General features: G+C 30.8%; 1 protein-coding gene across 6 annotated transcripts in view; it reads right to left on the bottom strand.

The window, feature by feature from the left end:
• Window positions 1-13,021, bottom strand: part of LOC123259947 (FH1/FH2 domain-containing protein 3) — a 162,849-nt gene that overhangs the window by 24,714 nt on the left and 125,114 nt on the right. For 5 of the 6 annotated variants that reach the window (XM_044720784.1, XM_044720786.1, XR_006508350.1 and 2 more), the window contains 4 exons: window positions 7,970-8,483; window positions 5,369-5,766; window positions 4,861-5,245; window positions 2,525-3,224 (listed from right to left, as the gene is read on the bottom strand). In XM_044720784.1, coding sequence (XP_044576719.1) covers window positions 2,525-3,224; window positions 4,861-5,245; window positions 5,369-5,766; window positions 7,970-8,483 — 1,997 coding nt within the window. Of the gene's footprint in view, window positions 1-2,523; window positions 3,225-4,860; window positions 5,246-5,368; window positions 5,767-7,969; window positions 8,484-13,021 lie in introns of all 6 variants that reach the window. The other variant, XM_044720785.1, reaches the window with a different exon arrangement.

Raw genomic sequence — 13,021 nt, 5'->3', positions numbered from 1 at the left:
ATAGTGTCTTAATATAAGCATAAGCTATGTGTGTATATACCAGGATCTAACGTCAAAACTTTGGGTAACAAATTGTCGAGGTCTTTATCACTATATCAGTGCCTCATTATTTTCGCTCAATTTACCCCGATAGCGCTATTACTCAAAATAATTATTATAATGACACATAATAATAATAATAAATGTGAAAAGAGAATTCAATGGGCTGTTTATGGAAGCTAATTGGTTAATGAGCTGCCGCAAGTCCTCAAAATCACCCAGTTCATTTTTAACTCCGCTAAAGAGGCTAATTAAATGGAACAAAAAGTAAATTTACAAAAAAATAGCCTCATTATAATAATAATTATTATTATTATTATTATTATTGTTATTATTGTAGTTATCATTGTAATGCTAACAACAAAAAGGGTCTGCGCGCTTATGGCGGACGTGTATGTAAATACATAGAACCGACAATTCTCTGATGCAATTACAGCCCCGAGTAATTAACGGTACCCATACCAAACCAGCACCCGGGAATCGTACTTATGAAACAGCTTGTCATAAAATAGGCGATAGCGTTAAGAGCTTGAGCAGCGCAGAGTTTAAATTGAGAAAATAAAAATAAATAATAAAGAAAAAAAACAAACTACCAAAAGGGAAATGGAAAAAAAAATTCTCCTGGGACTGTACTCTACTGGAAAGTCGAACTGGGGTAGGAGTTGACAAAAAAAAGTGACGCAGCGGAGGCAGTAAAAGCAAAAAAAGTATAAATTTTGTTTGCTCACTCAACCCTGCGAGATTCCGTAAAAGCAGTCGCACGCTACAATTACTATTCGTTGACGGATTCGTTAAAAACACATTTGAATCCGGCTATGAATGCGCTTCGCGTTAAAAAAATATATGTTTTTGAGAGTAACAGTGAAAAAAAAAATATTTGCAGTAATAATTACACCGCATGAAAGATATTTTTTTAATTATATTTTCAGACTTTAAACCAATTAGTTAACTAATTAATTCGTTAGTATTTTCACCTATTCTGCGCTTACGCCAATTATTGGTTTTGACGAATAATGTGTTGCCATAAAATAAATAATACAAACTCGTATTTCGTCTCGTTCACATCAATTGAAAGCTTAGATTTAATTTCGTTTTATATTATATAATATAATATAAATCAATGAATAAATGAGAAAATTTTCAAAGCTTAAATTAATTGCACCCTTACAAACACGCAGCATTGATAGTGTGCTTTATATCGAAACTCTTGTTTTTATTCATAAGAAATATTTATAAAATTTATTAGGGTTGTTCGGACACGACAGATAGTTTTTTTGCTTATTTAAGAGTGCTGTTCGGCTGCCTCATTTCAAAACATATGTTACACTTTAAACTGATGAAAAATTCAATTTGTACGGAGAAGATAAAAAATGTGAGATTGTTTACTTAAGTTTATCAAAAATGCAATAATAATAATAAGTTAAAAAATTCTGCAGTTTCTATATTGTGAAATGGGACAAGCATGATTTTCTTTCGGACTGCACAGAAAAAAAAAGTTCACTTGAGCCAAGAAAATATTTTTTTTTCTTAATTATTTTCTTGAGCGAAAAAAAAAATTTTTTTTGACAAAAATTTCACTTATTCCAACAAAATTAATTCTCTTGCTTCAAGAAATACGTATCTTGATCCAAGAAAATTTATTTAAGTCAAGAAAATCTTGTTGTTTTGAGAAAATTCAGCCTCTTACTCAAAAAAATTTAGTTCTTGATAAAAGTAAATTTTCTTTTTAAATATTAAGATAGAAGTAAGTTTTCATTAATATTTTTATTGATTAACATGTCAAATGGCAAGATCAAATAATATTGAATCATTTTTTTTCATTCAATATGTACAATTGCGCGCTAAAATAATAGAAAATGGGTATCAAATATTCAAGAGAAAAATTTTCTCAAGGTGAGAAAATTTTTTTCTCAGTAGAAGTAGGTGGCGCTGCTTCCCTAAAGTAATTAAAAATCTTGATCAGATATAAAAATTTATTATATTAAGTATTTATGATAATTTGAATTAAGAAAAAATTACTTCCACCAAGAATAGGATTTCAAGAAAAATTTTTACGTAGGCCAACACAACTTCGGTCTTCCTACAGGCACCCGTAAATTTTCTTGAGCCAAGAATTTTGTTCTCCAGTCAATTTTTCTTTCTGTGTATCGCTAAATCACTTTTACTCATGATTATTTTATAAATAAAAATTTTTTTTTATTAAAAAATAAATGAAGCCGTCAGAATATTTTTTTTTTTCTAACAATTATTATAGATTATACATCATAAGTTCGATTTTTAATAATTAATTATACGAAAATTCTTGGTCAATTTTTTTCAAAAAATAATTTCATACGTAAAGATCGATAACAACATTTAAAAAATTCAGCTATACATTGCCTTAATGTCCGATCAACCTTAATTAAATTTTTTAAAAATAACTGTACTAATAAATTGAAAATAATAATCTTAGTTTATTAAAAAATGAAATAAACTTTATTCTTACCTTTGTAATGAGATCTTTGGCTCGGCTTTCAAAGAGATGCTCAAGTTTCTGAGTGTCAATAGCAACAGGAATCAACTCGTCCCATATCATGATATTTTTATCAAGACGTGACAAAATGATAGGATCATCCCTAACTTCCTTCCAGAAAAGTTTCACGGTCTTTTTATTCTTCTTGGCGATGGCTGTCTGAGGGTGTGTTTTAATGCCACTCGAATTATTGGTAACACCACCACCAGTGGAGTTGTTTGAGTTGCTGTTAGAGTCCATGGGGTTGGCTGAGAGAGATCTGTTGGATTTAAGGTTAACTCCAAAGAGCGGTGGCGGTCCATTGGGGAATGGCGGTGGAAATTTTCCCGCGTTGTTAGCGGGTGGTGGAGGCGGGGGAGCACGTCCGATCCCATTTGAGTTATTGGAGGCCATGGGCGGCGGGGGTGGAGGAACACCGTTCGCGACGCTAACTGGACCCAACACGTCGATTTCGTCATCGGAGTTCAGATCGGTGAAGTCGAGATCGCACAACCTCAAGGGTCGCTTCATCTGGTTTACTAATTCTTCCCAATGCAACTCATTTTCGGATTTTTTGACTTCGTTTATTTTTGGCAAGCTGTCACCCGTTGGTGATTTTACGATGTCGGCCTTTGATTTTGATTTTGCGAGGCCTTCTTTTGCTTTCGATATTAATCCGCTCATATCTCCTATTCTGTTATTTGGAAATATAATTATAATTATTATAATTTTTTTAATTATTAGGATTTATAATTAGTCACTCGTATGCTGCATTCAATTTTTTTTTTAATTTTTTATATAATAATTTATTAATACCAATTATTTTATTTTTTAATTTTAATTGTAAGTGAACGACTCAATGAACTTCATGAATTGAATCATGACAATTTAAATTTTTAAATTTGAACTTCTAGAGATTTGACCTTTCAATACTCAGAATTAATTTTTAATTTGTATTAAAGATTAAAAATCATCGGGTAATAAATTCTAGATAAGAGATATTTGTACCGAAAATAAAATTATCGATAAATTTTGATGTTAATCATTATTAAATAATGAAAAACTAGCAACCTTGCAATTGCTATGTGACTGCCGTGACTTGTGAACTATAAATAAATAAAATTTTGCTTTATTAAATAATGAATTTTGTTAAATAGCACTGTACTTTCTTAAATATTGACATTTTTAAAGATATATGCTCATCCTGATGTTACATTCATCAAGAGCTTTTATTTGAGTACCCACATGCGTTTTGATATATTTTCATATATTCATATATATATATAAATATAAAATATATAAAAAATGTATGTGGGTACTCAAATGAAAGGTCTCGATAAGTGTAATGTCGGGATGAGATTATATCTTTAAAAATGTAAATAGTTCACAAGATATTTGTTAAAATGCCCTGTACTTTTTTAACTACTGACGTTTTTAAAGATATAAGCTCATCCCGATGTTACACTCATCAAGAGTTTTCATTTGAGTACCCACATGCATTTTTATATATTTTTTATGTATACATATATATAATATATATAAATATATGAAAAATTGATGTGGGTACTCAAATGAGAGGTCTCGATGAGTGTAACATCAGGATGAGCTTATTTGTTTAAAAATGTCAATAGCTCACAAAATACAAGGTCATTTCTTAATTATGTATCTAGAGATAGAGCATTTTAGAATGCAGCCTAAATATTTATCATAATAAATTGACTATCGGTGAGAATAAAATGATAAGGCACAAATTCAAGTCAAGACCTTTGCAATGACACTAAATTTCACTAAAAAAAACCGATTTTATCATAAGACTATCCTGGAAACAAAATTTTTCTTATTCTCTTAAAAATATAGATTATTTTATCATCTTTAAATTGTTGATCGAACGGTAAAATTTATAAATTTTTCAAAAATGTTAAAAAATTTTTATCATTATTTTGGACTCTAGATACATAAATTTGCTGCAGAAAATAACAAAATCAAGAAAAAAAATTTAATTTTTAACAAATCTCATATTTAAATAATACTTGAAAAATTTCCTAAAACAATGCATAATATGGACAATTTTTTATTAAATCGTTTATTTTAAATTTTATCACAAATATTTCTTAACTAGGTCTTATTATTCTTCAGTACATTATTCATTGAAAAGTTTTATAGCTAAACAAAATACATGGAAATTCTAGCTAGTAATAAATAAAATATTAGCAACAAGTAATGGCGAAGAGCGAGAAGAATAAAATAAAACGAGGAGTGAAACACAAGTACGCCGGAGGTTAATAGCAGCAAACGAATAAAGTTAACTGTTAATTAAGAAATAAAAGTACCTAGACACTTTATCCTCGACAGGACTGCTGGGTATTAAATTCTGTGCAGCGAGCTTTTGTGTTAGATCTTTAACAGTACCCTCGCGTTTAATTTGTACAAGAACCCGGCGATCCTCGTCCTCATTGGTGGTGTGATTGAGCAGCTCATTGCATTCGATACCACCGGTAGTTTCATCCGGGTTTTTCCCGTACCAAACTACCGGAGAAGGCGATTGGGCCGGTGGTTTCTTTTCCTCGGAATCAAGCTTGTTAGCGGCGTTCATCAAGGGTGTAAGATCCTTGCGGCTGTTTGCTCGGGGTACTTTATTGCTGGGGGAATCGCTGTTCCGGTCGTAAGCTGAAGACCCGTTCGTGTATCTTAGCCCATTCGATACGTACGCGGGCGCTGTGTCAGACCATAAAAAATAAAAAAATATAAACTACCTCGTCAACATTCAATAAAACTTTCAGCTAGTGCGCGATAAAAAGTTTAAAGTTAAAGATAAAATAAATGAAAAGTTAAACTCACCTTCGCTGCCGTCCAAATTTCCGATTGACGCCCTCATATTAGCTGTCGCTTCCTGTTGTTCTCGGATGAAACTCCTCTGCCTTTCGGCACGCTCACGTCGCCGTCTAAGTGCCGGTGTTACTCCCGCGTCGTCTTTATTTTCTTTGTAACTACCGTTAAGCTGGACATCGAGACCCTGTGAACTCTGGGAACTGCTCGATTCGTCGTCGTCGTCAACCGGCGTCGGTATGCCGGAATTAAATGTTCCGTTCAGTGAATTCAGCCCCAGCGAGTGATTTAAGCGGGGACTTAAACGCGAATTTAGAGACATCGAGAGTGGTGAAGTTCCTGTTGAATGTCGTCGTGATTTACGTCGCTCATGTGAATCCACTAGTGATTTTCTGCTTCGTAATGTTTTCCTATTTAATCCAAAATAAATAAGTAAATAAGTAAATAAACCAATATTAAACAGCTTGGTTAAAAGTTTGAATATCCGGTGGAAAATCAATACCAAAGTAACACAGTTAACTTATTAATAATAAATAATTAATGCTATAGTATAAAATATAAGAAATTAAAAAAAAATTTTTTTAACAATCTTTGAATTTTTTTCCAAAAAGAAAATGCTAAAATAAATACCTGATCAAAATTTTAGCCTTTAAGAGAGTTCGAGCGATTCTAATGTAAAAAATAATTTTCAACTTTGAGCTTTGAAATTAAGTATACGTATAAATAAATGCGTCATTTATCTAATCCCAAAATCTTAAAAAGATTCACCGTTTAGTTACTTAGATATTGTTTTAAAAATCACATATTTTATCTCCTTATACAAGGGCTCTTATGGCGGACAAACTTTTGTCGAGACTTTAATTATTTTTTTCAATATTAAACTTCCAACTTTAACGATAAAAAACTATACACAAGAAACTTGGATTATTGCAAAATATAAAAACAATTTGATAATAATACATTACCGATATAAGTTTTGAAATATTTAAAGTTAAATTTTATGTTTGTAATTCGTTTATCGTCAGTTATTTATTCGAATAAAGATTTGACAACATCGCGTCAACAGCTTAGAAAAAAGAAAAGAATAGAAATATAGTTACATAGAGAGAAATGTTAAACTCACACACTCATGCACGTCTCTGTAATGGGTATAATCAAACGCGCTTTTGCCAAATCTGTTTATTTAATCCGGGAAGTAATAAATACAAAAGTTATTTTATTACTTTACTTTATTAAATAAGTAAAAATCATCAATTATTAAATTATTTTAATTATTTTAAATTAAAATAAAGAATTTTGACGAATATTGGGAAGGCTAAAATTAAAAAAAAAAATTTTAACATTATTTTGACTCATTAGTTACGCTCGAGCTTCCTTAATATTTATATTCAGAAGTCACGAATTGAAACTTTCCATTTTTTATTTCAATAATATGGAAAAAAATATTTTTAAATAGGTATATATTTTTGTAATAAATTGAAAATTATAAAAAAAATATTTTCAGTAATTTTTTTATAAATTTAATTCAAATATTATGTAAGGTCAAAGAAACTTTTGAGTTTTTTAGTAGATTTCTTTTGAAAAATTTTACTATATTCCGGCTTAACTTGACGAGCTGAGTCAGAAAATACATATGGTTCAAAAGTTTATATATGTATGTATACATCAGATATAACGCGACTTATCACGACGACAGCGTCGCCAATTTACAACTGATCTTTACCAAACTCAACATACTTATTCTACAGATAGAAACCAAAGTCAAATTCGAAGATAAGCTTAATCGGTCAAGTAATTTAGAAATGCCAGGATTTCAAAATTTTTAAAACCATAAAAATTCATATTTTTTCACCTTCTTACTCGAATAACTTTTGAATGGGATAACTTATTGAATCTCTGTAAGTTGCATTTGAAAGCTCTTTCAATGAGCTTAAATTTGAGTACCATATCATATGTGTAGTCTTAAAATTAAGTCTTATTCCGCCATGCCAATTATGAAATTTGGTATTGCATTCGTTTCATAAAATTTTTTGTAATCATCACAATCGTAATTGTCTAATAAAAAAAATAAAATGAAAATTTCATAAAATCATACGTTAAATTCTAATTGTAATTTTGATTAATAAGCAATAAAATGAAATCTACTTCCATTTCGGCTGCTGAATGGCACTTTTTTTTTAATTTTTTTCGTTTAATTTCGAAATTTTTATAAAATATTTTTTTGAAGTTCTAAAATTATCTCAATCCAATTAGACGAACAGTTTTATCAAAAAACCTTGTTATCGAGATATTTTATTGATTTAAAATTTTTTTTTCTTAAAAAGTTATCAAACCCTTCAGATAAAAAAAGTTTTTCCAACTTCTTATAAATATATATAGGTATATTAGTATACATATAAGAATAGATAAAACTTTCTTAATTTTTAGTTAATTAACGAACTAATGATTTGATTTATCTAATTAATACTTTTCAATTAACTTTTTATTGAAGTTAAAATGATATAATATAGATAGAGGATAGCAATAAATATTGGAGCGTTAGATATTTCGACAAGTAACCAATTGAATTAGATGGAAGATAAAGGATTTAAATTCAAGTTAAGAATAAATCACCTGATATTATCGTCGAGCTGTCGGATGGGCGAGCCGCGGTCATTGCCGTCCTCGTGGTGCAAAACGGCCTCGTAAATTTGAAACTGCCTGAGGAGATCGAGATCGGTGCCCTGCTTGGACATATAGCGCTGGATAATGCCCTCGATCCCCTGCTCTTCTAGACAGTCGACCTGGTCGTAGTAAGTATCTTGGTCCGGAATCCCATTCAGGCACTTGTTGACGAGTGTCGTCGCGTAAATGAGTAGCTCAGTGTCCGCTGCGTCGTAATCCTTGAGAAGCTTCATAACGTTGGTCCAGGGGATCATGCCACGCGAGGTGTCTACTGATCTGACAGCCCTCACTAATAGCAGGCTATTGGTTTCGACGTACTCCACAAAGACGAGGAGCAGTTTGAGCGCTGTCTTCACCACCAGGCGAAATCTGCTCGCTATTAGAGTGTACAGCCATTGTACTGTTTGACCATGCTCCATCACCCCGTTCATTCCGTCTACGTAGAGCATCACTTGACCCAAAGCTAGAAATTATTATTTCAAAGGGTTACTTTTTAATTATTTATTTATTTAGTAAATTACCCCAATGAAAAAAAAATATGTATAATAAATATATTTTTAATAACTAACTTTTGGCCGATTTTCATATATATTTTATATATTATTCAAGATATATCTTAAAATACATAGTTAAAAATATAAAAAAAGTATATTTAAAATATATTTTTTGTGTATTTCGATATATATTTTTTCTTTTTCATGAGAGTAATGCCAATCGGCTTTATACAGTGATTAAAGTAGATATGCGTACAAGAGAGAAGTCGTAAATTAGTGATGATGGTAATAATGGGAAATTATCTATAATAATAATGGTAAAAATTACTAAGTTTATAATAATAGGTAAAAGTTATAATAGAAATACAATGATATTTAGCCTTAATTTAATTTAATTTAATTTGCAGCTTTGATTTTAATATTAGAAAGACATCGGAAATCAATGTTCGACGAGTTGGTCACAAGATGAGGGTTATTAGTTATGATAAGAAATTGTACAATTATGTTTAATATATTGTAAACTAAAGAACAAAACTACATTGCTCAAAATTTTACTTTTGCTATAAAAAATTTACAGCTGTCTCATTTCAAAATAGAGTAACTGCAAAATTTTTACTTACATTTTTTTTTTTATTTTTTTTGAAATTTTTCAGTACTTTAAGTAAACATTATGATGTTTTTGTTCTTAAAAAATTTTGTATTCAGATATATTCGATGTCTAAATCAAATTTTTTATCAATTTAGAATGTAGATTTTTTTTTACTACAAAAAAAGATTGAAAAAATTAAAAAAAATGTCAATTACTGTGTTATGAAATAACACCCAAATTTTTAGCAGCAAAAGTAGAATTATAAAATTATAAAGAGTAGCTATTAAGTTTTTTTGATTCAAGAAATTCACTCTTGAGTAAAAAAATTAAAATTCTTCAGAAAAATTCTTCACAAACACATTCTTCGTCCAAAAATTTATTTCTTGGATTAAAATGAGCAGTAATATTAGTTCTAAATATTACCAACTTTATTATTTGAGCAAAATAAAAACTCTTTTGAAAAAAAGAAATTTTTTTACCTAAAAATTAATTTCTTTGGACCAAAATAATTTTTTTTATCACAATAGAAATTTTCTAGCCATCATTACCGCTCATTAAAACTTTGAAACAATTAGAAAGAAATAATTAGCCGTCTAAGAAAGTTGGAGGTAATAAAACAGTGATAAATAGTAACCAATAGAAGCAAATGAAGTTCCTTTAATTAAATTTATGAAGGGTGGCGGGGTCCAGAGGTCATTGAGTCTCCAAATGAATTGATGAATTAACCCGATAATGAAACCCCAGTTTGGATAAACTTTCAGCGGTTCATTGGAGTGATAAAAGGGTCAAGTAGGATAAAAGTTTCAGCGTCAGGAGCAGACTTAGGAGCCTGTAGTTTGATGGTGAATGTATTTATTGGGCTCACTGGATCGAGCGGTAACTTTGATGAGACTCCCTAGGTGAACATTTAGGTGACACAGTTAATAGAACGTTGAAGTTTAAGTTGCAAAGGGAAGGAACCGTTGGCCTCCCCTGTCCAGGTCCTCGCTCGGCCCAATTCCGGTCAGCTCTTCCATCTCGCCGGGAGGAATTACACCAAAACGATAAAGCTCGCGTCGGCAAAAAGCTCCTGTTTGCGAGCAGAGGCGTTTTCGAGTGCCTCGTAAAGTTTCGGAGGGTGCTCTCTGTCTCTGTCTCTGTTTTACTTGGCTATACTCTGCTGGTATCACACATTTTGGCTGGAGCTTGCCCGTGGACCGTGTAGTGGTTCAATTGCGACTGCAATGGCTCGTTGTATTAGTATAAAACGGCTATAGTGTACAGTTTAGTGGAACGGCTCCAACCCGGCAAATGAGAAGCAGAACCGAACCTCCAATGGTGGATCGCGTGCGAGTGCGAACAAAATCCCGCTAACAAGTGTTTACTATACGTAAATTCCGGTATTTTCTTCTGACCTGCTATTTTAAATTGCTTTTGGATAACCCCCTATTTAGCCGGATACAATAGATCGTTTTGTGTACGTTTAATTGCTGACACTGGGAATCCTAAATCCTACTGACAAATAACCTCAATGAATGCTCGCTCCTCAACCTTTTTATTTCACCCATTCCTATCTATTTTAATCAACCTTTTTTTTCGTTAGTTACTCCCTTTATTTAATTCACTTTCTTTCTAAGTTATTTATTATTATTACTAACAATTTTTTTTACTTTAATTAAATCCAATTCAAGAATTTTAATTATAATTAATTAAAAATTATTGCAAGTTAAAATTGTGACTTATGTTTGCAGAAAATTTATTTTTTTTTTTTAATAAAATCTATGAAATGAAAATATTTTTTGTACCTGCATAAATCGTCTGCTGAAGGTATTGATAGAAGCTAGACGATCTGACGGAGTATTACTCAAAGAGAGTAAAAAGTTGTTTACTTACAGAAAAATTTATTCGTATTGAAAAGTAATCAATTTTTGGTACCGCATTAAATTAAGTAGCAGTAGAATTTTTTTTTATAAAATAAGATTTTCTTAATAAATTGTGTTTACTTTATTCTAACTGAAAACTTTAATTAACTTATAAAATTTGAATAATTCATCATCATTATGGAATTAGCAGCGGGTGTAAATTTTCAAAAGAAATGTTTGAGATGTGAAATTTTATTTACAACAAAGCTCTAAGGGCGAAAATAACTTGAGTTGTATCAAGCTTTTTTCAAAGGCAGTAACTTACTGAAGGGTTAATTTATTCATATATAATAAAGCTTTTTCACTCCTTTGAAATTTTACTCTAGTAAAAAGCGAAACAAAATGCATAAAAAATTCTACGATACTCTCTTCCTCGAGTGTAATAATCCCTAAGTTATTTACATACTTTAGTTGTATTATAAAAAAAATTTTTTATAAAAGTCGATAATAGCTCTGAGGAAATTTTGGATAGCAATTATGTGTTATTAAATGATTCATTTATTATCTTTGTACGACGCTTCGTTCTTTTCAGGACTTTATCAAGCGTTGTAAATAGAAATTTTTTTGAACTTTAAGAGGTTGTTGGGATATTAAAAATGTAATAAAAAAAAAAAACCTTATTTATAAAAATTTAATTTAATTTTCAAAAATTATCAATTTTCATAGCCAGAAATTCAAATGTTCAATTTTGAAAAATTAAAAAAATAAAAATAGAATTTTTTTTTATGTACATACAGTTTTTTTAAAGAATTTTTCGTCTTAAATTTAAAAAAGCAGACTGAAAAAAATTTTTTTTGTCATTTTTTTCCACAGATTTATATATTAAACACATTTTTAAGTTGATAAGAGAAAAATTTTTTTTTATACGTCCTTTTGGCATTAATAACGCGAATTATTATCCAAATTTCCTATAAACTATTATTGATAATTAAATAAGATGATCATAAATTAAGTCAATTGAAAAAAAAAAATTATTTAAACCGATAAAAAAAATAAAGTAAAATTCAAACCGATAACAGATAATTAAATAAAATTAATCAAACAGCTGATCGGGCAGTAAGTATAAAATTAAATTGAAAGGTGGATATTAAATATAAAATATATATTTAATAGCTATGGTGTAATTATTATCGCGATGAAAGCCCGGTTATAGTCTTTCTCTGCAGGTGGGATGTGGGAAGAGTAGTGTGAATTATTTCACGGCTTAATCAATGCACACCCCGAAAGGGACGAGGACGAGAATGAGGTTGAGGCGGTAACAGAATAGGAGCAGGAGCAGAAGCAGAGAACCAGCAAGTGGATGAGGATGAGAACTAGAGGACTAGATGAGAATGGGAATCAAGCGAGTAGAGGTTGAGTCATTCCATCGCGCGAAGGGGTTGGTCTGAATTTTTTAATCCTTTTTTTACTTTTCTAAATTGCAGCATGCTACCGCCGGACGGAGTAACTTTAATTAAACTATGCTTCGTATACAAGTTCCAGCCCATTTGTTATAGTCGCTTTTGCAGCATCCCGATTCCCTGGTACCTTCTATGTCCTCCCTTTCCCTAGTCGGTACTTTTATCCTTATCCTCACACCCTCTTGTCACCTTATACTCTCGGCAGGCTCTTTTGCCTCCTGTCTCTTTCGAGGCACTTTTAAGTCTCACTTCAACTTGTTCACACATTCACCTTCTTTATCCGGGCTGCTACCACTTCTGACCCAAGTCGCTCAAGATTTATGAAGGGTGAAATGTACACACGCACACTCTGTGTGTTTTGTATAGTTGTAAAAAATAGGGGTATATGTTACTAAAGTAGTTATACTTGCTAAAAGTAGTGGAGTAGTCATGCTTGATACTTTTTGTTATTTCATACGTCTCATCTCATGATTAAATGAAAAAATACTACATATACACCGAAATTGTCTTCGCAAAGCTTCATTTACTTTTTTATTGCTTCATTTCAAAGTTACTGGTGTCTTACATGGAGAAAATAAAGTGGTTACATTTACCATTCTACATAATATAAATAACCA

Source organism: Cotesia glomerata, linkage group LG2 (assembly GCF_020080835.1).
Source record: "Cotesia glomerata isolate CgM1 linkage group LG2, MPM_Cglom_v2.3, whole genome shotgun sequence".
Classification (NCBI taxonomy): Eukaryota; Metazoa; Arthropoda; class Insecta; order Hymenoptera; family Braconidae; genus Cotesia; species Cotesia glomerata.
This window is presented reverse-complemented; position numbering and strand designations above follow the sequence as displayed.